The 23,781-nt window shown below is 45.3% G+C and overlaps 3 protein-coding genes and 1 pseudogene across 5 annotated transcripts; all 4 read right to left on the bottom strand.

Annotated features, from left to right (window-relative positions):
• Positions 1–4,975: 4,975 nt before the first annotated feature.
• LOC127756527 (cytochrome P450 CYP72A616-like) lies at positions 4,976–12,831 on the bottom strand. Of its 3 annotated transcripts, none has more exons than XM_052281888.1 (4): positions 12,282–12,831; positions 11,847–12,091; positions 5,674–6,058; positions 4,976–5,558 (listed from the first exon to the last, which is right to left on the bottom strand). In XM_052281888.1, the coding sequence occupies exons 1-4, from the start codon at positions 12,810–12,812 to the stop codon at positions 5,133–5,135; spliced, it is 1,587 nt and encodes a 528-aa protein (XP_052137848.1). In that variant the 5' UTR covers positions 12,813–12,831; the 3' UTR covers positions 4,976–5,132. The 3 variants fall into 3 exon arrangements, with proteins under 3 accessions (XP_052137848.1, XP_052137843.1, XP_052137835.1); XM_052281883.1 differs by lacking the exon at positions 11,847–12,091 and adding an exon at positions 6,198–6,442; XM_052281875.1 differs by lacking the exons at positions 11,847–12,091; positions 12,282–12,831 and adding exons at positions 6,198–6,442; positions 6,536–7,126.
• LOC127756546 (cytochrome P450 CYP72A616-like) lies at positions 10,660–11,682 on the bottom strand (annotated as a pseudogene).
• A 2,464-nt stretch (positions 12,832–15,295) lies between the features above and the next one.
• On the bottom strand, positions 15,296–17,358 carry LOC127785911 (cytochrome P450 CYP72A616-like). The gene is made up of 4 exons (XM_052313256.1): positions 16,771–17,358; positions 16,421–16,665; positions 15,916–16,300; positions 15,296–15,808 (listed from the first exon to the last, which is right to left on the bottom strand). The coding sequence occupies exons 1-4, from the start codon at positions 17,299–17,301 to the stop codon at positions 15,383–15,385; spliced, it is 1,587 nt and encodes a 528-aa protein (XP_052169216.1). The 5' UTR covers positions 17,302–17,358; the 3' UTR covers positions 15,296–15,382.
• A 2,630-nt stretch (positions 17,359–19,988) lies between these two features.
• On the bottom strand, positions 19,989–22,691 carry LOC127786177 (cytochrome P450 CYP72A616-like). The gene is made up of 5 exons (XM_052313514.1): positions 22,361–22,691; positions 21,640–21,860; positions 21,287–21,534; positions 20,791–21,166; positions 19,989–20,679 (listed from the first exon to the last, which is right to left on the bottom strand). Exons 1-5 carry the CDS (start codon positions 22,689–22,691, stop codon positions 20,251–20,253), a joined length of 1,605 nt encoding a protein of 534 aa, XP_052169474.1. The 3' UTR covers positions 19,989–20,250.
• Between the last annotated feature and the right edge of the window lie 1,090 nt (positions 22,692–23,781).

Here is a 23,781-nt window from a genome sequence, read left to right as displayed (position 1 = left end):
TATAAGAGCAAGGATGAGTATTTACAATGCTCAGCAAGTTATCATGGAAATATGTTATGCATTAGCATATAGGAGGGTTCTTTGCAAAAAGCAGTAATAAACAATCTGGAAGAATTATAGCAAGAATTCATAAATATATAGACTTTAAATTTCTAACCAGGGTACCATATGAGTCCCGGTACTCAACTCCATGAGTACGGCTATTCAAATAGTTTCAAAGATATTCTACTGCAGCAGATGTATGCTTTACCCGCAGTCCACGACTTGCTGATAATCGTCGGCTTTAGTCATGGCCCAGTATTAAGTCATTAACAATTGTGGCACCTGTTCCATGAACTTATATCCTCATATGCTCTGAACGTATTGTTAACAGCAGCAAGAGGAGTTCTGGCGTTCCCGAGATATTTAAGGGGAACTGATCGTATGACACCACGTCATCTCGATCAGGGTTTAGAAATATACCATATAGTTTATACTCGAGTATCACAAACCATTTACCTATACATGGTAATGGTTAAAGTTGCCCTTCGCGGCTATAGTTGCCTCCTGCGTGAGGACTTAAAAATAAGAACCACTATACAGAGGTGCCATATTGCTAATTAACATAATAACTAGGTTTGTCCCCATTCTAGAAACTGCGGTCGTACCCGTTCGTTCGACATAAGTACCTGGTAAAACTTATATCGATCGAGACAGTACTAGCCACCCAGAAATCATCCAAATCTTACGTACTGTGCCAATCTAAGTATAAGGTATTTTAACCAGATTGTAAGCAAAGTAGGCAATACTAAAATTATCTGGGTTTCTACGATTGATTTATGCATATAAAATAGAATATTGAATAGAAGGCTATAAATAAATAATTTGTAAAATATAGGTTTAAATGATCAAAAGGTATATGGTAACTTGCCTTGCTCGATGTCCTGAGATTCATTGATATTATCTATTGAGTCAGAAGAATCCTCAAGACCTAGGGTTAGACATATAAAAATTCAAATTTAAAAGAAATTCAAATAAAATCCAAAAATAAGAAAAATGGAGAAAATGAAATAAAATGCAAAAATAGCAAAAAGGGGCTCAAAAGATAGAGAATAATTTTAGAAGAATATTCGTCCAAATTTCACTGGAATTGGATCTATATTTTAAAATATATGGGCTTCTAAAGTTTTGAAAATCAAATAAATGTGAAATGGCACTGTGTGCGGGTCCCACCTGTCAGTCTCTCTCTCTCTCTCTCTCTCTTCTCTTCTTCTACCTCCGGCCATTCCCCAAATCGGGCGATGGAGGGGGAAAGTGGTTGCGGCCGAGGAGGGGAGGGAGCTAGGGTTCTCCGGCGACGGCGAGCGGCGGCGGAGGGGTTAATTTGGTTTGTGGTTGAGCTAACGGCTAGGACGGCGGTGGCATAGTTAAGCCGTGAAGGTGATCGGGGTGATGTGAGTTGGACATGGCTAGGGGAGGGCTCCTAGAGCATCTACGAGGTACTTAGATGGATTCCGGCAGCTTGCCGATCTTTGGCAAGGTACGGAGAATACTTGCTGACGAGCGCCTCCATTGGCAGCGGTCGTGCTCACGTCGGCAGCCCAGAGGGCGACATGATAGTGCAAAGTGATTACTAAAATGGAATCTAGGGAGTATGTAGATGGTTAAAACGGAAGAACTCACCGAGATCGGTTGAAACGGAGGATTGCGGCCGGAAAAACTTCTCGGCGGCGAAGAATAGAGCAGCGCGGGGGCGGCGGTGCTTGGCTTGGCGCGGCGAGGTAAAACTCGACGCAGGGCTTGGGTTAGGGTCTAATATACTAGAACATAGTTGATATAAGGTGTTCTAAGGGGTATTTAGGGCGGAAGATGGATGGAGGGGTGTGGAGTCGATCGCGCACAAGGTGTTCAACCGACGGGCGATTGGTGAATCAAAGCTTCGGGGTTGTGGGGCTATGGTTGTTGATGATCGATGATGGACAAGGAAGGGATTGGGGTCCTATTTATAGGGCTAGGAGGAACGGATGAGCTCGAACACCGTCATCGCCATGGATGAGCTCAAGGAGTGGATATGGCTGGGGCGGCAGAGGCTGTGAGAGGACGGGCAAGATCAATTTGAGTGGCGGGAGGCCACGTTTGAATACTTACCGGCGAAGGATTGGCTTGACCGCGTGCGAAATCGGCTGGCGACGTGTTGGCGCCAATCCGGGCGCGATGCGCAGCGGCGGCGAGGGTGAAAACGGCCGACTCGGGGGTGAATGGTTTGAATTGTGAGAAGGGGATACCACCGTCTATCTTCAATCCAACCGTGCGGCAAGAATTGGCGCGATTCACCACGGGTAGAATCAAAATCGGACTCGGCGGCGGCTTTGGACGGGCGCGCACGGCGTCGAGCGGCGATTTCTTGCGGCGGTCGTCATCCCGGCTTTGTCGTCGTCAAGATTTGTGCGGCGGCGGCGGTCTGAGGGCGTCGGACGGGCGACGACGTGCCAAGGCGGTCGGGCACGCGCAAGCAGCCCCGAGGCCGACGCGCGGCGACACGGCGCGCGGCTAAGTCGGATGCCCGGGCGGCGCGCCAAGGGGAGGAGAAGGCCAACTAAACCATAGTTTTTGAGTGGGATGTGGGCCCCAAGGATTCAACATAGACTTTGCAAAGGATTGGATAGGGATTAGGCTGAGTTAGTTGGGCTAGGCATTCTGCCGAACACCTTGAAGGCAATGAACAGTGAAATTCAGTAATTTTGAGTATTTTTTCTAGAAAAGATTGAATTTGAACTATGAATTTGGAAGAGTTTTACTAGGGTTTGGAGTGTAGCGAATCCTCACTAATGTTAAGGTAAACTTAAGGAAATAATCTAAAGTTTGAAATTTGAGAGAATTTTCTCAAATTTACTAAGGTTTGGAATAAAGGGAATATTTAGGGTAAATTAGTAGGGTTATAAGGAAGTAACACTTGAACAATTAAGAAATCAAAAAAATTTTTAAACACACTAATTTAATCAAAAGTCAGCATGATGCAATCAAATTTTAGTTTAAAATTTGAGGATGTTACACGGGGCCGGGAGGAGAAGTCGGGGAGCGAGGGCGGGGGCGTTCTGGCCCAACCCGTCCCCGACCCGCCCCGTTGCCAACCCTATGTCTGCGTGAGTGTTCAGTGCTTCCTTTACGGCCCAATTATGGATAATGGGATATGGTCCATCATTAATCATGTTAACTAGTTGGGCCGAGATGGAAAATGTGTCTTTGGTCTTTCGTGGGGGATAAGTCCACTAACCATCTCTCATCTTTATGTTATGTTTAACCGACATACTTAATTGTAAAACTAGAAAGGTTCGTTCAATCTTGGCAAAACAGTCTAAATTAGATCTCATGGAAATATAAATAGTTGGTTTTCATTGATGTGGCATCCTAGTAAAAAAAGATAGATAAACAAAGCATGTGGGGCCACATGTCAGTGTACAATTCTTTCTTCTATCTTTTTCCCCAACTACACACGCAGTTCAAGGGTGGCAGCTATGGATGCAGAGACGGTCGATGAGCCCGTCCTAGAAAAGGAGGGAGGTGAGGGGCCGACAAGCTTATACTCCTCCTCTGCAGTGCGCATAGCGCGCAAGCCTGACCTTAGTGACCTTGGGTGTCACTGTGGCACCAACATGGGAGGGCCATGTCCTGTGACACGCACAGCCGAGAGGAGGATGCCGAAAAGTACGCCAAGGCCAACGCCCACAAGGCCTCCCGCATCAGCGCCCAAGGTCACCAAAGTTGAGCTCGCATGCCGGCTCCCTCGCCTCCCTCTTCTCCTTCACAGTTGCCCTTGGCCAGCGAAGATAGGGGGGGGGGGGTAGCCAGCGAGCTCGTCCGCGGGAGGTGACAACTGTGGTGGGATGTTGGCGATATGGGGGCTTCAATGATCCGTGATGAGGGGGCCTCCCTGGCAACGATGAGGTAGCAACACGCCACGTCATCCGGTTGGCAGGACGACGGCTTGGAGGGTGAACCAGTGGAGCATGAAGAAGTCGTCGAGGTGGCGCTTGTGGAGGAACGTGGTGTGGACAGTGGCACATGTGATGGAGGAGGGGGTGGCAGTTGGAGTGGAGCGCGTGGTACATGAGGTCAGCCTCCCGTCCTTGGAGGGGGACATGAATGCAAGGATGTTGTTGTGGAGCACAGAGCGCGAGTTACGGGAGGGGCTCCACAAGGTACACCGTGCTAGGGGGCGGCGACGATGTGGGGTGCACTGCGGCACCGCGCTTGGTGGGAGGCTATCGCCAAGGCGGCGGCGGCTGTTGAAAGTCCCACATTGGTCGTGGAAGTGCAAAGGACCTAACATATAAGTGAGGGAGCCCCTCACCTCAATGGCTAGCTTTTGGGGTGGAAAAGACCCTTTACGATCCTACAATTTTAGCATCAGAGCCTAGCTAGTTTAACATCTTTGGCCCGATAGATATAGTGTGTGCAGGCCTGATGGACCGTGGGTGCCTGCGGGGCCCGTATACCTGAGGGACCGTGGTGAAACGGTGAAGGGGCGGTGAAGGGTTGAGGGACACCAATATGTGAAGGGGGAGATTGTTGAATAGTTCCACATTGATCGTGGAAGGGCAAAGGACCTAACATATAAGTGGGGGAGTCCCTCACCTCAATGGCTAGCTTTTGGGGTGGGAAAAGCCCTTTACAATCCTACATCGGCATGCACGAGCGGGAGGAGTGCTGGCACAAGATGGCGTGCTGAGAGTGGCTTGGACAACGGCATCTCTCGTGGCATGAGCCACTTAAATATGTGCTCCCACATAGTACTTTTTTATTTTCTCCTTGATGACTAGGATGCCACATCAATGAAACCAGCCATCCATATTATCATAGGACGTAATTTTTGCAAGTTAGGGGATCAAGATTTCTGGTATTACGGTTTAGGCAACGATTTTAAACTCGATGAAAATGAGGGACATAAAGTGGACTTGTTCCTTCTGTGGGTAGATTTCATTGTTCAATGAGTAAATACTTGGGCCAATCAAAAGCCCATATCTCCTTGAATTTTTATTTCCAACATCCATACAAGTGAAGAAAGCATCATTTCATAGGGCATTCCATAGGTACACCGTACGCAAGTCACAAGAAACAATAAGTATGTTACGTGACCGAATATCACGACCAGATTAGATCATCCTAAGCTTCATCTGCGCGCCGTGCATGGGATGCAACGTCATGACGGTGTGCGGTGCGTGGGTGTAGGACGCAGCGAGCTCGAACTCGAAGCGCTGGAGGATCATGCACAAGGCCATCTTAGCCTCGAGCAGCGCGAAGTTCTGGCCGATGCAGACCCGCGGCCCCCAGCCAAACGGGAGGAACGCGCCGCGGTCGTTGGACGCCCTGGAGATCCCCTCGGCGAACCTCTCCGGCCTGAACTCGTGCACGTCTCTGCCCCAGATTTCGCGGTCGTGGTGGATAAACAGCACAGGCAGCTCGAGGATCACGCCTCTGGGGTACACGACGCCCCCGATCTCCATCTCCTTGTACGTCTTCCGGCTGAAGACGATCGCCGGCGGGTACAACCGAAGAACCTCGTATAAAACCATGGTGACCTGAAAGCATAAATGCAGAGACCGATAAATCGATGTCTGAATTAATTGTCGACACTGACAACATGAAAGGAAATACGATATTCAGTGTAGTGTTATTGTTTCTCCGAGTACTTACCGTCTTGAGTCGGCTGAGGCCTTCGTACTCAGGTTTGTCCCTCCCAAACAGACCAAGAACCTCCTCCCTTGCACGGTCTTGCCATTCCAGGTGCATGCTCAGAACAACCATGGTCCATGTGAGCAGCACTGACGTTGTCTCCATTCCTGCGAAGTAGAACAGCTTGCACTCCTCGATAACATCTTCAGTTGTCATCCCTGGGCTGGATCGTCCATTCTCGTCTGCGTGCCTCATATTGGACTCGAGCAGCAGGCCCAGCAGATCATCGTTGGTGCTTTCGCCTTCCGCGATGGCCTGCATCCTTTTTCCAATTATTCCTCGCAGAATGGATTCAACCTCACTGTTGATCCTCCGCATCCTTCTGTTCTTTTTGGTAGGCAAGTACCTGCAGTATAGAAAATCATTCAACTTGACATTAACAAGTTCGATTTAAGAAGGGAATAGTCAGTGACCAAAATGTAGCCTGCTGTAACAGCAGAGTTAAACAGAGTATGCCCGAGGGGACCATGGAATTTGTTGCTCACATGTAACCCGGAATGACGATCTTCTGAATGGCTCCTATGAAGAGCTCAGCTTGCTCAGTCTGCAGCTGGAAGATCCTCCTTCCTTCACTGTAGCTGCTGCCGAATGCCGTGCGAGAGATGACATCTCCGGTGAGACTCTGCATCTCCGGCCAAACATCCAGCTCGCACGAACCGTCGGGACCAAGGGAATCCATCCATTTCCCGACAAGCTCTTCACAGCACGTAGAAAACGCCGGCAGCATGATCTACAAATCAACCCATACCGCATTACTATACAATCCTACGATCAACCTAGCGTACGTACGTCTGTACGAGTGAGACGCTTTCACGTGATGTACCTTGAGCTTCTCGAGATGGAACGCAGGGTTCATGATCCTCCTGTGCTTGACCCACTTCTCACCGTCGTGGCTGGTGAGGCCGTCGGCGAGAAGCTTGGTAAGCGCCGGGAGCTTGGGCTTCTCGAAGTGGCCGAGCTTGTTGGACAGCACGTCCCTGACCTGGGCGGGGTCGGTGATGGTGACGCTGGGGATGGGGCCGAACCAGGAGAAGCAGCACGGCCTGCCGTTATCCCGCACGTTGCGGTGCACGAACGGGGTGACCCGGGGCACGATGTCGTGGCAGCCCAGCGGCAGCGGCGCCGACGACCACGCCTCCTCGTTGAGCCGGCCGAACTCCCTGAGGTCGCCGAGGAGGAACCGGTACGCGGTGCCGCGGAGCCCCTGCGCGCGCAGCGCGCGCTCCAGCCGCCGCGGCCGCCACCACAGCCGGTCGAGCAGGCGGCCGGCCTGCCACAGAAGCACCGGCCCGACGAGGCCGTACGCCAGGAGGCTCCATGGTGGTGGCAGTGAGGCTCGGCTGAACAACTCTCCAAAAACCATTGCTGTGGACTCTGAATAGCAAGAAGCTGATGCAACTGGACTAGTACTTAATTTGACCGGAGAAGTGGGGATGGATGAGGTACGGATTTCGCGCCATGTTATATAGAGGTGTCACTGGGTTGCATTAGTCTCCTGTGCTAATTTGTTTATGGTTTCTTGGAGTGTAAACAAGACTAACGAACATTTGGGCCAGCTATGCCCAAATGAACTTGGTGGAGAAGAAATTCCAACCCAGAAATGCCACGATCGGGACGACCACGAGGTGCTGTGAGCCTGTGACTACTAATAAAATAAAAGAACTCATTTACACACCTCAGAAATGTTGAAATTCAGAAAAAAAATATTTATGAGTTGAAAAGAAGATTTGTATCAGAACTAAAGTCCATAGCACCACAAGAATGAAATTTGAAATAAAAAATAACAGAAATGGAAACTTCAATTAATGGGAACTCAGTCCAATTACGACGGTATATTTATTTATAAGAAAAAAAATAAAATGATCGATGGGGAAATTATAATTGAATCAGAATATACTATATTTTTTTAAAACTCTTTTTTCACATACAAGTTGGTAACTATTATTCCGTATGAATAATTACATTTTAAAAAATATTAATTATATAATAGAAAAATTGATTTGGACAAAAAAATGTATTTCTGCTTATATAAATTAAAAAAATAACTCAAATAAATACATGTGTAAAACTATGTATTTTAAAGTGAAAATTATGAAAGAAAAACTATTAGAATAATCTGTTTTTTAAAGCTAAAACGATTTTGGCCAATACACATTTAAAAATATAAAAGAACAATAATGAAATTTTACGTGCTTCTTTTAAGAAGTTCTTGAGCTTGAATTAGATTTTTTTTTTGTTGGACTTAATAAGCCGATCGAATTGGCTTCTTAGTTAGGCCCAACAAGCTAAGCCATCTTTGTTGTCAACACCTAAGCATGTATTAGGTTCGTATAGTTTCCGACAAAAATAAACAATTAATAACCTAATTCTTATGTATTCTTGACAAAAAAGCCTATCCTATATAAATACGATTGTACAATCTTTTACCAACTTTGTATACACCAAAACAATCTAGACTAATATAAAAACCACCAGTTTTCTTTTTAGTACACCCACCTATTTTTAATCGTTAGATCCTCTCATCCAACGATCCACATCGTGAGTTGGATTAACACAGGAATTAGAACTCAAACTAGAATTAGATTAACGCTCCCACGCCTCTTCCCGTCGCAAAATCCCCGCCCACGTCGTCAAATCCCACGCCGCGCCCTTCCCTCTCGCTCCAAACCGCCACCGGGCGGCACCCACCCTCCCGAGTGGCCGACTCCCGACGCACCTCCTCGCCGGCGCCCCACCCTCCCGACGCCCCTCCCAGCCGGCGCCGCCGCCGCCGCCAGCGGCGCCTCCCGCTCGGCCCCGGCCGGCGAGTCGCGTAGGAGGGAAGCGCCACCGGCGGCGGCCGCGGCGAGATGAGCGGCAGGGGAGGTGGCGGCGGCGGGGAGCAGGGGACAACGCCATCCTCTGCTCCACGACTGAGCAGGGGACGCCGATGCCCAATGCCCTCGCACGTCGCTGACGAACGCCCAAACTTTTAATCTCCTGCTTTCAACAGGTAAACCTGCTAATTAACAATGTGGTTCATTAATATATGCATGCTTGCTATGTCTTTGACGGAATGCTTGCCTACCAGTCTACCACTGCCAACTTTGAGGTCAATTTATGAGCCTTGCCATATGTATGCTGTGCTATCTAGATATCGTACATTGAGGTTCCCACGTGCAGTGCCAAATAATAATGGTTCTTCTAATTCATTAATAATGGTTCTTCTAATTCAGTGCTTAATAGGATTCTTATAATAATGTTGCAAATTTGGAAGGCAAGAAATGATCTTAAATTTCAGGGGAAAAAAATGGAGCCTCCTCAAGTCTGCATGGCAGCTGAAGCTATGATCAACACTTAAAATAAAATTCTCTTCTTATAATTCAATACAAGAGAATTTGCAGGAAGAACAAAGGGGGAGGGGACCTGGAAGACTGCCAGACGGAACCAGATGTTACATAGATGCAGCATGGGAAAATGGAATCACAGGAATGGAAATTTTCTTTCATATGCCATCTACTCATAATGCCATTTTTCTTAAAGCCTCCTCCGAGGTTCCTTGCTCTTCCTTGCAGGCTGAGTTAATGGCGCTTCAACTTGCTTTGGAGGTGACTGTCTTCTTAACATTGAAGGAGTGACTCTCCTCTCTGATAATTCTACCATTGTGGAAACCCTTAGAAAAGGAAGATTTCAAACGGAGCCAGGTCATTGGAGCTTAAGACCTATTTGGATCAGATCGTTGCCACAATTCCTGAATCTCTTTTGCAGGTCATGTGGATTCCTAGGGGCATAAACAAGTTAGCTGACCAACTAGCAAAAGAAACCAAATCCAGTGTTAATACAGCCCCTGTCTATGTTTGTCAAAATATATCGCATTTGGCTTATCCTACCAGAAGATGTCATGATAATGACATTAGAGACAATTTCAATTCCAGGAACTTTGTAATCCGGCATGCTCTATGCTTCTAAATAAAGTGTTTAAGGTTTAAAAAAAAAGGATAGATTAAATCACTTTCCTTCACCTGATTTGCTTATACCATGGCCAACTGAAAGCACTGCTATTTTTCACCTGATTTGTAATGAGGTCACAGCAAACTAGCAGGCAGCAGGCTTGTTTTGTTGGTAACATTTTGCTTCTATGAATTATCATGTATGCATGAAGTATTTAGATCTAATTATATGTTTTTGCCTACTGTTATTATGCTTCTGCTGATGCGGTTTCTAAGGAGGTTGCTCTGGCATCCTTCATGAATTCTCCCTGTTGAATTGTCTGTACAATGCACATATGTATTCCACTTTTACTACCGTGTATTCCACAATTTGTAGCAACCTTACGAAAATAAAGGGCAAAAAAGATTTAATATGGATGCAGATTTTATAAAAGTTAAATCATATCTAAATATTAATGGCCAGTTCGCCAGGCCAGCAAGCCATACATGCACAGCAAACTAAAGCTTTTTTATAAAGCACCATCACTAATCTCTCTCAATGCACAGCCAAAATGAAATCTACTCCCTTACAGCTAGAATAAACTAAGCATTAATATTTTGTTCATGACTTAAGTGTTATTCCATTCGATATATGCATTTCCTGAAGGTTTTCATACAGTAACATCACTAATCTTTCTCAATGTACGGTCTTTTATACGGTAACATCACTAATCTTTCTCAATGCACAGCCAACATAAAATCTACTCCATTACAACTGGAATAAACAAAGCACCAATATTTTGTTCATGACTTAGTGTCACTCCATTCGATATTCCATTCGATATATGTCGACATGTCTTGCACCTGCACGCTAACTAGTACAATAAAACAGAGGACTGTTATACATCTCTTATCTGTTGTCCAGTTGATGTTTGTGTTCATTAATCCAAAGATCAGCAGCGCAGCCACTCATAGCACTTCTGACCCCCCTTTTTTTTTTTTGAAAGTAATCCAATGTGTTAAAATTCTTATGCTCGACAAGAAATCATTTATAATAGATAGCTTCTAGTTTTATTTCAAAGGTACAAATATCACAACTCATATACAATAGTTGTACTATAATGAATACATGACTGAAACGATCATACAACTACCAGCAAAAAACTATCATATAGCTCTAAGCTTAATTTGTGCACCATGCGTAGGGCGCAAAGTTATTATACTTTGTGGTGCATGAGTGTATGACGGCTCGAGCTCAAGCTCCAAGGTTGAAGAATCATACACAACGCCATCTTAGCCTCAAGCAACGCGAAGTTTTGGCCAATACAGATTCTCGGGCCCCAACTAAATGGTAGGAACGCGCCTGGATCCTTGGATGCCTTGGAAATCCCCTCAGCGAACCTCTCTGGATTAAACTCGTGCACATCACTTCCCCATATGTCTGGGTCACTGTGGATGAGCAGCAAGGGGAGCTCGATGATCACGCCGGCGGGGTAAGTGACGCCTCCGATCTCAATCTGCTTATATGTTTGCCGAGTCAAGGTCACGGCCGGTGGATACAGCCGAAGAACCTCGTAGAGGATCATTGTCACCTGCACCATATACGTACAGATCAACGAGTTTTAATTTGTAGTAGTTTTACATAGCTACGAAATTGTTGACGTCAACCTCATGGTATTATCGAATCCCACAAGATACTCACGATTTTGAGGCGGCTCATACCTTCGTATTCAGGTTTGTTTTTCCCAAATAGTCCTAGGATTTCTTCCCTTGCATGGTCTTGCCACTCTGGGTGCATGCTTAGCAGCAGCATGGTCCATGTGAGTAGCACTGATGTTGTCTCCATTCCTGCGAAGTAGAACAACTTGCATTCCTCGATGACCTCCTCGATCGTCAACCCTTGGCTTGACTGACCATGCTCTGCCGTGTGTCTCATGTTTGACTCGAGCACAGGCCCAGTAGATCATCTTTGGTGCTTTCACCTTCTCTCATAGCTTGCATTCTTTTCCCAATTAGACCCCGTAGAATCGAATCAATCTCTTTCTTTATTTGATGCATCTTCCGGTTGTTTTTAGTAGGTAAGGACCTGAAATGAAAAATCCATTCACATTTTTACAATGCGAACTGATTAAACAAGGAGGTGATATTTCTTAATGTCATACAGTCATAGATAAATTAACAGTTATTTTCTTGTTTGCAAATGTCATTTGTAAGTAGTAAACTCACATGTAACCCGGAATAATAATCTTCTGAACGCATTTCAAGAGGCGCTCAGCTTGCTCTGCCTGCAGCTGGAAGATCCTTCTCCCTTCAAGGTAGCTGCTTCCGAATGCGGTGCGAGAAATGACATCTCCGGTCAGGCTCTGCATCTCCGGCCAGACATCCACCTCGTACGAGCCTTCAGAACCAAGGGACTCCATCCACCTGCTGATCAGCTCTTCGCAGCACGTAGAAAACGCCGGCAGCATGCGCTGCAGAGTCTCGCACGTTCCAATATTCAGATACAGAAAACAGCAGAGAGAGAGAGAGAGAGAGAGAGAGAGAGAGAGAGAGAGAGAGAGAGAGAGAAGAAGAAGAAGAAGAAGAAGAAGAAGAAAAAAAAAGCAAGAGTTTACTAGGGCAGTGTTGTGTGGTTCTGTACTTCTGTGTTGTGTGGTTCACCTTGAGCTTCTCGAGATGGAAAGCCGGGTTGAGGATCCTCCTGTGCTTAACCCACTTCTCGCCCTCGTGGCTGGCGACGCCGTCGGAGAGCAGCTTCGTCAGACCCTGGAACTTGTGCTTCTCCAAGTGACCGAATTTGTTGGACAGCACGTCCTTGGCCAGGTCCGGGTTGGCGATGGTCACCTTGGGGATCGGGCCGAACCATGAGAAGCACGCCTTGCCGTGCTCCCTGACGCTGCTGTGGAGGAACGGCGCGACGCGCGGCGCGATGTCGTGGCACCGCAGCGGCAGTGGCCTCGCCCAGGCCTCCCTGTTCAGCCGCCCGTGCTCCCCGAGGTCGCCGGTGAGGAAGCGGTAGCGCGTGCCGCGGAGGCCCTGCGCGCGCAGCGCCAGCTCCAGCCGCCGCGGCCGCCACCACAGCCGGTGCAGCAGCCGGCCGCCCTGCCACAGGAGCACCAGGCCCAGGAGACCGTACGCCAGCGAGCTCCATGGCACGGAGGCTAGACACCTCAACCCGGCTCCAAGAACCATTGCTGGGGTCAGTCCACGAGTGCAAGTGTGCAGATGAGTGGTGTGAAAAGAAGCTTTTGACTACTGGAGATGGATATGGTACGGTGTTGGGCGAGGTTAACACAAATTTTGACAATTTGGCCCTTTATAAAAACTATTTTTATAAATAAACCACCGCCAAAATTTATTTTAAAAATGACCCTTCTGTTTAGCGTCACATCGTGTGGTGCGTTGCCACGCTGACTTAGCCTCCCATTTACGGTGGCACGGTATTCAGCGCCAATTGACGTGGCGCTGAGGTGTCTAAGGTCAGCGCCAGATGATTTGCCGTGGAAAAAAAATCATTTTTAAAGTAAGTTTTAGCGGCGATTCATTTATAAAATTAGTTTTTTTAAAAGGTTAAATTGTCAAAATTTGTGTTAAATAGAGGTGCTACTTGGTTGCATTAGTCACTTGTGTTGATCTGTTCAAGCCGATCCGAGTTTCTAGCATTGGTAGGTAGTACTCCCTCTGTCTTTAATATAAGGGATTTTAACATTTTAATTGTACTATTTAACCATTCATCTTATTTAAAAAATTTTAAATTATTATTTATTTTATTTGCAACTTACTTATTTTAAGCGTAACTTTTCCCTTTTTATATTTATATCAATTTTTTAAATAAGATGAATGGTAAAACGTTATAAGAAAATAGTGAATATCTCGGGAGACGAAGGTAGTACCTTGCTACTAGTAAGGAACTTCGTAGAGAAGAAATTCCAGCGGGAACTGATATTCTGATTAGTCAAAGTGCTCGCGGATGGTGATGAGTGACGCCCCGATGCTACTCCTTCCGGGTTGATCGTTTTGGACGAGGGCTCGGTCTTAAAAAAAATAACTTCGACTATTATTTTTTATTATAATATGTATAAAAGTATTAACAAATATATGATCAAATTATTTTTTAAGACTAATCTATACATGTTGTCATCATATTTGAAAGATAAATATTTTAAAAATGATTTATAATTAAAGATTCTCAAGTTTGACCTCATCCTTATCAAAACGACAAGTATTATCAACTCTAGAGAGAGTATCATCGATAAGTATTATCAGCCCGGAGGGAGTATCATTTGAGGATTGTTTCGCGGCTGCTTCGTTTTGCACTTTTGCTTGCTTGGTTACTATTGTGAAGAAAATCAGATGAATTGGGCTGCATGAAAATGGGCCACGGGCCATGGGCCACATGCCCATACAGGTAGTCTAAGCAGAATTTTGGAGTCCTTGTCATACTGGCTATATTGGAGTATTTTGTAACTGAACTAATTACTCACCGAGAAAATTCTCACAAAATAAAAACAATACTACCAATTTTTTTAATCATAACAAAGAGACTATACACGCGTCGTCTCACATAGCATTAAGTGTCATATTAGAAAACGAGCGTGCCTGTTAGCACACCAACAAATTTATAGCCCTGTGTGTATTACTATGTGTTTTGCTGTTAAATTATTGATTTCTACCTAGCAATTGGTTTTGGTTTTCTAGAATATAAGATATGAACATGGTAATAGTATTTGTCTTAACTGTATTTATCTCAATATTTTCTTAATATTGTAGGAAAATTCTTGGGGTTACTTGCATAAGTACTTGTAATTACGCTTGATTAGTCTTAATTTTCAATTAAGTCTGTAGTAGATTGTATTTGTTCAAATGATAAATCTGTAAGGCTGTAACTCCTTTGGTTTCACTATTTAATTTATGTTTTATTTTCTATTCATATAGGATGTTACTATCATGGAGTTACTTGCCTGAATTTTGATTTAACATGTATTAATTGCTTTTAGAGAAAAAAATCATGGGTTAGAAATCCTAATATTTCTCCCGTTTCTCTCCTTTTTTGAAAAAATATGCAGTTTTCTCGATCTCTCTAGATGCAAGCGAGCACTTTCGCATGTTATTTTGCATGGAGACCAATTCCATGAATAAGGACATGCCACATGGCTTATCTCTCTGGCGCTTAATTTGCACATATTTCATGTTATAAGATAAGCTAACTCCAAATTTTGCATGAAAGGAATACAATGTGTCAAAAAAAAGGGAAAACGAGGAGAAATTACAATGGCGTCCTGACCCACCTCAGCAAAAGCAGCACTACTGTGACTCGCTGATTTGGAATTTTTAGGGCCTGAAACATGTTATAGCCAATTGTTTTTGCTGTTCTAATTTCAGATATATCACGGCTGACAGATAACTACACCAAAGAGCGAGTGCAGTGATGTATCTTTGCGCTACGGTTCCCATCATACCACCATGCCGGAGGCTCACACGGGTCATGAGAAATTTGAGCAAACGATGGAAGAAATCAGTGAAAACTGAAAACTGGAAGGAAGGGGGTAAGTTGGAAGAGAAATTGAGTGGTGTTTTTTTTTTACCTATTGAGTTGTAGAGGGGAGAGTGAAAATACATGTGACTTGTAGAGGGTTATTTGGACTTTTCCCATAAAAATTAAGCTTAAGAAATTTTATTATAGTTAACTCCAAATTTGGTTGTAAACTACAAATATGCCCTCGTAACCAATTGTTGTACTAAAACACATGAATCTGAAATGATCATATAGCTCTAAGCTTAATCTGCGCACCATGCATCGGGCGTAAAGTTACCATACTATATGGTGCATGAGTATACGACGGCATGAGCTCAAGCTTGAAGCACTGTAAGATCATACACAATGCCATCTTGGCCTCAAGCAATGCGAAGTTTTGACCTATGCAAATACGTGGCCCCCAACCGAATGGGAGGAATGCGCCCGGATTCTTGGATGCCTTGGAGATCCCCTCAGCGAACCTATCTGGCTTAAACTCGTGGGCATCACTCCCCCAGATGTTTAGGTCATGGTGTATGAGTAACACCGGGAGCTCGACGATCACACCAGCCGGGTAAGTGACACCTTCGATCTCCATTTGCTTGTATGTCTTTCGAGTGAAGGTTACGGCTGGTGGGTACAACCGAAGAACCTCATAGAGGATCATTGTCACCTACACAATGCACATATAAGTGAGTTTTAGTACTACTTCTAGCTGCAAATTGTTTAAGTCATCTCATGAGAACGAAGTGGTATTGTCGAATTCTACAATATACTCACGATTTTCAGGCGGCTTAGGCCTTCGTATTCAGGTTTGTTTTTCCCGAATAGTCCAAGGATCTCTTCCCTTGCACGGTCTTGCCACTCTGGGTGCATGCTTAGGAGCAGGATAGTCCAGGTGAGTAGCACTGATGTTGTCTCCATTCCCGCGAAGTAGAACAGCTTGCACTCCTCGATGACCTCCTCGATTGTCAATCCATGGTTTGATTGGCCATCCTCTTCCGTGTGTCTCATGTTTGACTCAAGCAACAAACCCAGTAGATCATCTTTGGTGCATTCACCTTCTTTCATAGCTTGCATTCTTTTGTCAACTAGACCCCGTAAAATCGAATCGGTCTCTTTCTTTGTTTGATGCATCTTCCGGTTGTTTTTAGTAGGCAAGGACCTGAGATGAAGAATATATCCCAACACAATCATAAACAGGGAGAATCATCAAAAAGAAGATGACCAAACTAACCCTCAACTCATACTAAATTATTCGGTATATTAAGTGCTGAATTCTCACATGTAACCAGGAATGACAATCTTCTGCATGCATTTCAGGAGACGCTCAGTTTGCTCGGCCTGCAGCTGGAAGATCCTTCTTCCTTCAAGATAGCTACTTCCGAATGCAGTGCGAGAAATGACATCTCCGGTGAGGATCTGCATCTCCGGCCAGACATCCACTTCGTACGAGCCGTCAGAACCAAGGGACTCCATCCACTTACTGACCAGCTCCTCACAGCATGCAGAAAATGCCGGAAGCATGAGCTGCAGAGTATCATTCGTACATTATATTCCAATGCAGAGAGGTGCAGAAAAACAGAAAAAATAAATCTATCTAATACTACTAGTAAAAATAGTCTGGGTAGGTACCTTGAGTTTCTCGAGATGGAAAGCCGGGTTAAGGATCCTCCTGTGCTTGACCCACTTCTCGCCTTCGTGGTTGGCGAGGCTATCCGAAAACAGCTTCGTCAGAGTCGGGAACTTGGGCTTCTCAAAGTGGCCGAACTTGTTGGACAGGACGTCCTTGGCCAGGTCGGGGTCGGTGATTGTCACCTTCGGCGTCGGGCCGAACCAGGTGAAGCACGCGCTGCCGTGCTCCCTGACGGCGTTGTGGAGGAACGGCGCGACGCGCGGCGCGATGTCGTGGCACCGCAGCGGCAGCGGCCTCGCCCAGGCCTCCCTGTTCAGCCGCCCGTGCTCCCCGAGGTCGCCGGTGAGGAAGCGGTAGCGCGTGCCGCGGAGGCCCTGCGCGCGCAGCGCCAGCTCCAGACGCCGCGGCCGCCACCACAGGCTGTGCAGCAGGCGGCCGGCCTGCCACAGGAGCACCAGGCCCAGGACACCGTACGCCAGGAGGCTCCATGGCACGGAGGCTGGACTCATCAACCAGGCTCCAAGAACCATTGCTGGAGTCAGTCTATGAGTGCAAGTGAGTGGAGTGAAAAGGAGTTGATGCAAGTGTGCTTTGACTACTGGAGGTGGATATGGTATGTACGGTGCTGGGGGTGAGGTTAAATAGAGGTGTCACTTGCTTGACGGGGCCAATCAGCATTGCTAGCATAGCATCGATCCTAGGAGGTACCTTGCTGGTAAGGAACTTGGTTGAGAAGAAATTCCAGGGGGAACTGATACTCTGATTGGTCAAAGTCCTCTCGGATGGGCGACGCACTGGACGGCTACCCGCCATGTGAGGAGTGCTTCGCGGCTGCTTCGTTTTGCTTGATTTTTATTTTTCGAGTGGTCGTTTTGCTTGATTAGTGGTTACTGCTACGCATTGGAGAAAAACGAATATGCGGTGAACAGTGATAATTCGAATAGGGATATTTTCTCCCAAATACGAATACGAATATAATATCAGGGTTTCCGACGGGTACGGATATCCGGTGAACGGTGCTATTTAGATATCCGCTGAAGCCATAAGACATACCACATTTCTTTATAACTCTATGTCTTTCAATGTACATTTTTAGAATTTAGTAGTAACATATCTCTTAACACTAGTCAACACTATTAATATTATTTAAACTTTTAAATGTGTTTATAAATTATACTATATTTTATATAAAGCGAGCTAATTATATATGATGATATTCGTTTCTATTAGAAGTTGAGGTGGTTTTGGTGTTTCGATAAAAAAAATATTGCCATATTCATATCTGATCATATTCGATCCTTATTCGTATTTGAGATAATTTGTATTTGTTTCTGTATCTAAGCCATTCGTATTCGTTTTTACACCCGGCAAAAAATATGAAAGCGAATATGGTATGAGAATTGTTCGTCCATATCCGCTCTGTTTTTATCCCGGGTTACTATTGTGAACTGAGTCTAATATGACTTGGGCCGCTTGAAAATGGGCCACAGGCCATATGCAGGTAGTCCAACCAGAATTTTGGAGTCCTTGGCTACTACCTCCATCGCATAATGGATTAGGTTGTTTTAGAGAAAGAAAAAAAAGAAAAAGACTATTATGTCCATAATTAAATGAGGATTATTTGAAAAGTGGGAGGTAGGTTGGGGTAAAGTGTGGAGAAATTTGAATGATAGTTGTTGGAGGGAAAAGTAATACTACTTAGGGAAAACATTTGGTAAAGTTGACAAGTGTTAAGCTATGGGGGTTGTTCACTTTGATGCTTAAATCAATATTTACTAAGTTTTTGTGAAAGGAAGATTCTAGAATTATCAAAATTTAATAGTGGAGGCAAGTTTTTGGTAATGTTTGGGTTGTTAACTTGTAAAATTTTGGTGAAGCCAAAACTTGGTAAGATTTCTTTTGGCAATAAACTGAATCCCCTATGTTTTGTTTCTTTTGTCATGTTTTTGAGGAAGATTATAGAATTACCAAACTTTGGTAGTGGAGGTAAGTTTTGGTAATGTTTGGATTGTTACCTTCCTAAATTTTGGGAAAGCTAAAACTTGATATGGTTAATTTTGGCTATAAAGTGAACATACCCTTAATCTCTTACATTTTGTGACAAAAATTTGAATTTGAATACCCCAATTCTTTATATTATATTATGAACGGAGGTAGTATAGTGGAGTAATGTGTATACCTGGACTAATTGCTCGCTGAGGAAATGCTCACATAATCACATTAGGGGAAAAAAACATACCCGTCCATCTAGCATATACTCCATCTGTCTCATACAATAGGACATTTTGACTTTTTTAAGTCGATTTTTTAAAATTTGATCAAGTTTAAGGAAAAATATAATAACATTCTCAACATCAAACAAACATATAATATCAAAATATATGTTAGATTCAATGAAACTAATTAAATATTGTAGATGTTGTTAAACTTTTCTATAAACTTAATTAGTCAAACTAAAAGAAGTTTGAGTGTAAAACGGAGAGGTATATACCAAGTCATAATGAACGGCAGAGATATAAAATGTGAGTTCCTTGTAAACTATCAAGTAGAATAAAAATTACAAATTCACAACAGGAACAAATAGTAGTAACTTGCCACCTACTTTTTCAAACTCCAATACAATAATTACTCTAAAGTTGAAGTCTTTATAAGAAAAACGAATTGGATAAAGATAAAATTATTTTGAGACAATGGAGTACCGACCAACTTCAGTAAATACAACAAAAGTTGGAAGGAAACATAGAAGATTAAAACAATATTTTTTGTGCAAATTCTAACTACATATCGAGTACAATAGGTTGAATCATTGAATGACACCACATTACCACATCGATGATACTTCACCTAAATTATCTCTAAATTTGGGTTTAGAATAAAAGGAGAATTGTTTAGAAGTTGTCAATCGAAAATCAGTTAGGCCATAATTGAGAGGTTATGAAACAAACCCTTTTTTAGATTAATGTTTTATATGTCCTGTCCTGGAATAGATACTAGGAGGTGTCACAAATGAGTTTGAAAAAAGTTTAAGATTGAAATATGTGATACAATCTCAGGGATTGCAAAATAACCCGAGTGATTAAGTGTACGATTGCATAATAAAACAAAAGAACCAAAATTTGCAAAAATAAAATAAAATTTTGTTGTATATCCTCAACAAACGTAAAAATAAGTGGAGTGATTAAGTGTACAATCGCAAACATATATTCAATTGGCTTTCTCTAGCTCTATAAATTTTCACCTCACCATATTCAATTATTTGTTTGCTTTATTTTTCACGCTCATCAGCACATACAAGTTCCCCTGACATCCACACATACTATACCGTGTCAACATACGTGCACCTAGTTACATACTAATGTATGTGATTATTGTGAACCATTTTTCTGTGTCGATCCATAGATTAGCCTATGGAAAATCGAAAATGACATATATATATATAAGCGGATTCACGGGTGGCCGCTGCTACCAAAACCAGATGATCATAGTCTTGTGAGTATAATTTGTGCACCATGCTGCGGATGTAGCGTGACACTGGCGTAAGGAGCATGGGTGTACGAGGGCGACAACTGAAACTCAAAGTTCTGAAGTATCACGCATAACGCCATCTTGGCCTCGAGCATCGCGAAGTTCTGGCCAATGCAGATCCTCGGGCCCCAACCGAACGGGAAGAACGCCTGCTGATTGGTCTTGGTCGCCTTGGAGATTCCCTCCGCGAACCTCTCTGGCTTAAACTCATGGGCATCCTTCCCCCACACATCGGTGTTATGGTGAATCAGGATTATGGGCAGCTCAAGGCCCACACCAGCCGGGTACGTGATGCCCCCAATCTGAATCTCCTTGAATGTTCTTCGGCTCAACGTGACCGCCGGCGGGTAGAGCCTGAGCACCTCATGCAGTATCATCGTCACCTGCAAAAGATAAACAGAGTATCTAGGCATCGTGAGCAAGTTAACATGTGTACTACCACTTGTGATCAAATATGGATGAAGAAATATGTTCAGGTTTTGACAAGCACTTGCCGTTTTCAGTCGGCTCAAGCCGTCGAAGTTGGGTTTGTCGCGGCCGAACGCGCTCAAGACCTCTTCCCTGGCGCGGTGCTGCCATTCGGGGTGCATGGATAGCACGACGAGCGTCCAGGTGAGCAGCACCGACGTGGTCTCCATGCCGGCGAAGTAGAACAGCTTGCACTCCTCGATCACGTCCTCCGTGCTCATCCTCAGGTTGGACGGCTCACCGCTGTCCATGTTGGACTTGAGCATCAGCCCGAGCAGGTCGTCGCCGCTGAGCTCGCCGTTCTCGACGGCGCGGCTCCTCTTCTCGATGATGCCCCTCAGGAGCCCTTCTATCTCTCGGCTGTTCTCCTTCATCCTCCTGTTGTTTTCAGTTGGAAAGTACCTGCATGACACAGGAACAGGATAGCAACAACTAATGTCAGAGATACAGACATACGTATACTGTACGATGACAAGTGACACACAGGGGACGGGAGCATTGGTTAATTAAGCTGGTTCTCACAAGTAGCCTGGGATGTAGATATACTGGATGGTCTTGATGATTCGATCAGCTTGCTCTTCCTGCAGCTGGAAGATCCTTCGCCCTTCCATGAAGCTGCTGCCGAACGCCGTCCGGGAGATCACGTCTCCGGTGAGGTTCTGAAACTCCTGCCAGATGTCTAGCTCGAACGGTCCATCAGAGCCAGCTAGTTTACTGTCCCAACGGTCGATCATCTCGCTGCAGCACATCGAGAAAGCCGGCAACATGCGCTGAAAACATCAAATTCAGTTCAGTAAGCATACACGCACACACACAGGTATTGAGGTATAAATCACTACTGCTAGATTGTAACAACTAACATATACAGTATGTACCTTGAGCTTTTCGAGATGGAAAGCAGGGTTCAGGATCCTCCTGTGCCTCGCCCATTTCTCGCCTTCGTAGCTCGCGAGCCCGAGGGCGATCAATTTCCCGAGACTTTTGAGGGTGAATTTCTCGAAGTGGCCAAACTTGTTGGATAGGATGTCCTTCACTAGCTCTGGCTCAGCGATGACCACTCTCGGCGTTGTGCCGAACCAGGTGATGCACACGTTGCCTACATTCAGTTCAGTGTTCTGTGCCGTCAGATAGAGCTCGATGAACAGCGTAAACTGAACATAACAGCACGCGCATACTTTCTGAAGTATATATGAACTTGTGTTCACTATTCACGAAACTGGAAAAGTCATAGCAATGGAGGCATGCATGGAGGCATACCAAGATGGATTCTAATAGCTTGAGTGGACGTCCACCCGTTTATTGCATGTCAACTAGATGGTTACGAAAAGTTTTCAAAACAATTGAGAAGATAGATCAATATGTAATATATCAATCCACAAACATGCAAGTTCAAATTTAACTTCTACAAATTGTAACAAAAATAACAAAATGTAGAAGTTGAATTTTAACTTGCATGTTTGTGAATTGATATATTACACATTGATATATCTTATTTATATATTTTTAATTTTTTTATAACTATTTAGATGACATGCAATAAACGGATGGACGTCCACTCGACCTATTAAAACAGTTTCCCGCATGCATGGAGCTTACCGTACTCCTTGACGATGTCCTGAAGGAGCGGGGCCACCCGGGGGACAATGTCGTGGCACGGCGGCATGGGCTTAGCCCGCGCCTCCTTGCTGCGCCGGGCGTTCTCCGGTAGGTCGCCGGCGGGGAACCGGTACGCGGTGCCGCGGAGCCCCTGCCCCTGGAGCGCGCCGGCGACCCGCCGCGGCCCCAGCCAGCACCTCTCCGCCGCCCGGTAGAGCGCGCCTAGCACGAGCAGGGCCGGGACGCCGTAGTAGAGCATGCCCCACGGCGCCGCCGCCGGCTTACCTGCTTCCAGTGAGACTCCCACCTCCATTCCCGTGGCCTCCTCCATTATTACCGGTTCCCTAGCTAGTTGGCTGACTTGTTGAGACTGCGACCACAGCTGCCAAGAGCGCGCAGTGAGTGGTTTCTGTTGGTACGAGTGGCAGACGCGCGAGCGTTTTATAGGCATACGCTTTGCTTGGCGTCACATGTTTTTCTCCGTCTTTGTGAGGTTTCTTGGCGGCCACGGTCATACATACGTGCCTGGATTTTTTTTCAGCTAGCGCGATTGCATCGACAAAGTGTGGCAGATAGCCAGTGTGTGATTTGCTAGTTAGTTGTTTGCTAACTTGCTGCAGAAGCTGCTAGCATTTTGGATTTTTGGTGCTGTAAAGTTAGTAAATAAATGTGGATTTGTTGCTTTCGTTCCTCTGGAGTAAATAAAACGGCCGGAGAGCTCAAAGATGTTCTGACTCTAGCTAGAGTGTACGACATCCTGACGTGCGCAGAAACGTAGGCAGTGCCGGGTAACGGACCGGGGCCCAACATCCCAGTCCATTACTTTTTTGGCCCATCCGGAGTCCTGTCCTCCTGCCCCTTTAGGCACTGGAATAAGTTCATTTGAGGTCCCTTAATTTGATAACGAGTTTGATTTTCATCCATCAACCATAATACCAGATACAACGGGTCCCTCAAGTGTCAAAAATGGTACAAACAAGGTCTCTCAACGGTTTGGATGGTGGTTTTGGCTGCCGTGGCACCTACGTGGCTGGTTTCACTTGGTCCTCGTCCTACGTGGTGGTGATCTGGCATTGGAAGCAAAATATAAAAATTAAAACAAGAAATGTGGGGCCTATATGTAAGTTAGACCTCTCTCTCTCCACGGACGAGCATGCACAGAGGCCCGGAGAGGGTGAAGGGTGGCGGTCGATGTGCCGAAGCCAGCCGAGCGCGTGGATAGGGAGGAGGCAGGGAGGCCAAGCGAGTGGGCAGGGAAGGGAGGAGGTTGGCGAGGGGGGGGGGGAGGCTGAGAGAGGTAGGAGTAACCGCCACCGCCCTTCTCAACCTGGCGGCGCTTTCTTGAGTGGCACTTGCAACCCAATGGCAGCCTCTTCCTCGAGAGGTTTAACGCGATGCCAGAGTCATTGGAGTCATCCCTG

This window comes from Oryza glaberrima, chromosome 1 (genome assembly GCF_000147395.1).
Source record: "Oryza glaberrima chromosome 1, OglaRS2, whole genome shotgun sequence".
NCBI classification, from domain to species: domain Eukaryota; kingdom Viridiplantae; phylum Streptophyta; class Magnoliopsida; order Poales; family Poaceae; genus Oryza; species Oryza glaberrima.
The sequence above is the reverse complement of the archived record's forward strand: the minus strand, read 5'-3'. Positions and strand labels throughout refer to the sequence as shown.

Excerpts from the sequence above, each read along its gene's own strand:
- LOC127786177 (XM_052313514.1), bottom strand. The coding sequence starts at position 22,691 with ATGGAGGAGGCCACGGGAATGGAGGTGGGAGTCTCACTGGAAGCAGGT. Across the intron at positions 21,167-21,286 it reads ATCTACATCCCAGGCTACTT|GTACTTTCCAACTGAAAACA; the intron begins GTGAGAACCAGC and ends TGTGTCATGCAG. Across the intron at positions 20,680-20,790 it reads GCTTGAGCCGACTGAAAACG|GTGACGATGATACTGCATGA; the intron begins GCAAGTGCTTGT and ends TATCTTTTGCAG.
- LOC127756527 (XM_052281875.1), bottom strand. The coding sequence starts at position 7,075 with ATGGTTTTTGGAGAGTTGTTCAGCCGAGCCTCACTGCCACCACCATGG. Across the intron at positions 6,443-6,535 it reads TCCATCTCGAGAAGCTCAAG|ATCATGCTGCCGGCGTTTTC; the intron begins GTACATCACGTG and ends GTTGATTTGTAG. Across the intron at positions 6,059-6,197 it reads ATCGTCATTCCGGGTTACAT|GTACTTGCCTACCAAAAAGA; the intron begins GTGAGCAACAAA and ends TCTATACTGCAG.
- LOC127785911 (XM_052313256.1), bottom strand. The coding sequence starts at position 17,301 with ATGGTTCTTGGAGCCTGGTTGATGAGTCCAGCCTCCGTGCCATGGAGC. Across the intron at positions 16,666-16,770 it reads TCCATCTCGAGAAACTCAAG|CTCATGCTTCCGGCATTTTC; the intron begins GTACCTACCCAG and ends GATACTCTGCAG. Across the intron at positions 16,301-16,420 it reads ATTGTCATTCCTGGTTACAT|GTCCTTGCCTACTAAAAACA; the intron begins GTGAGAATTCAG and ends TCTTCATCTCAG.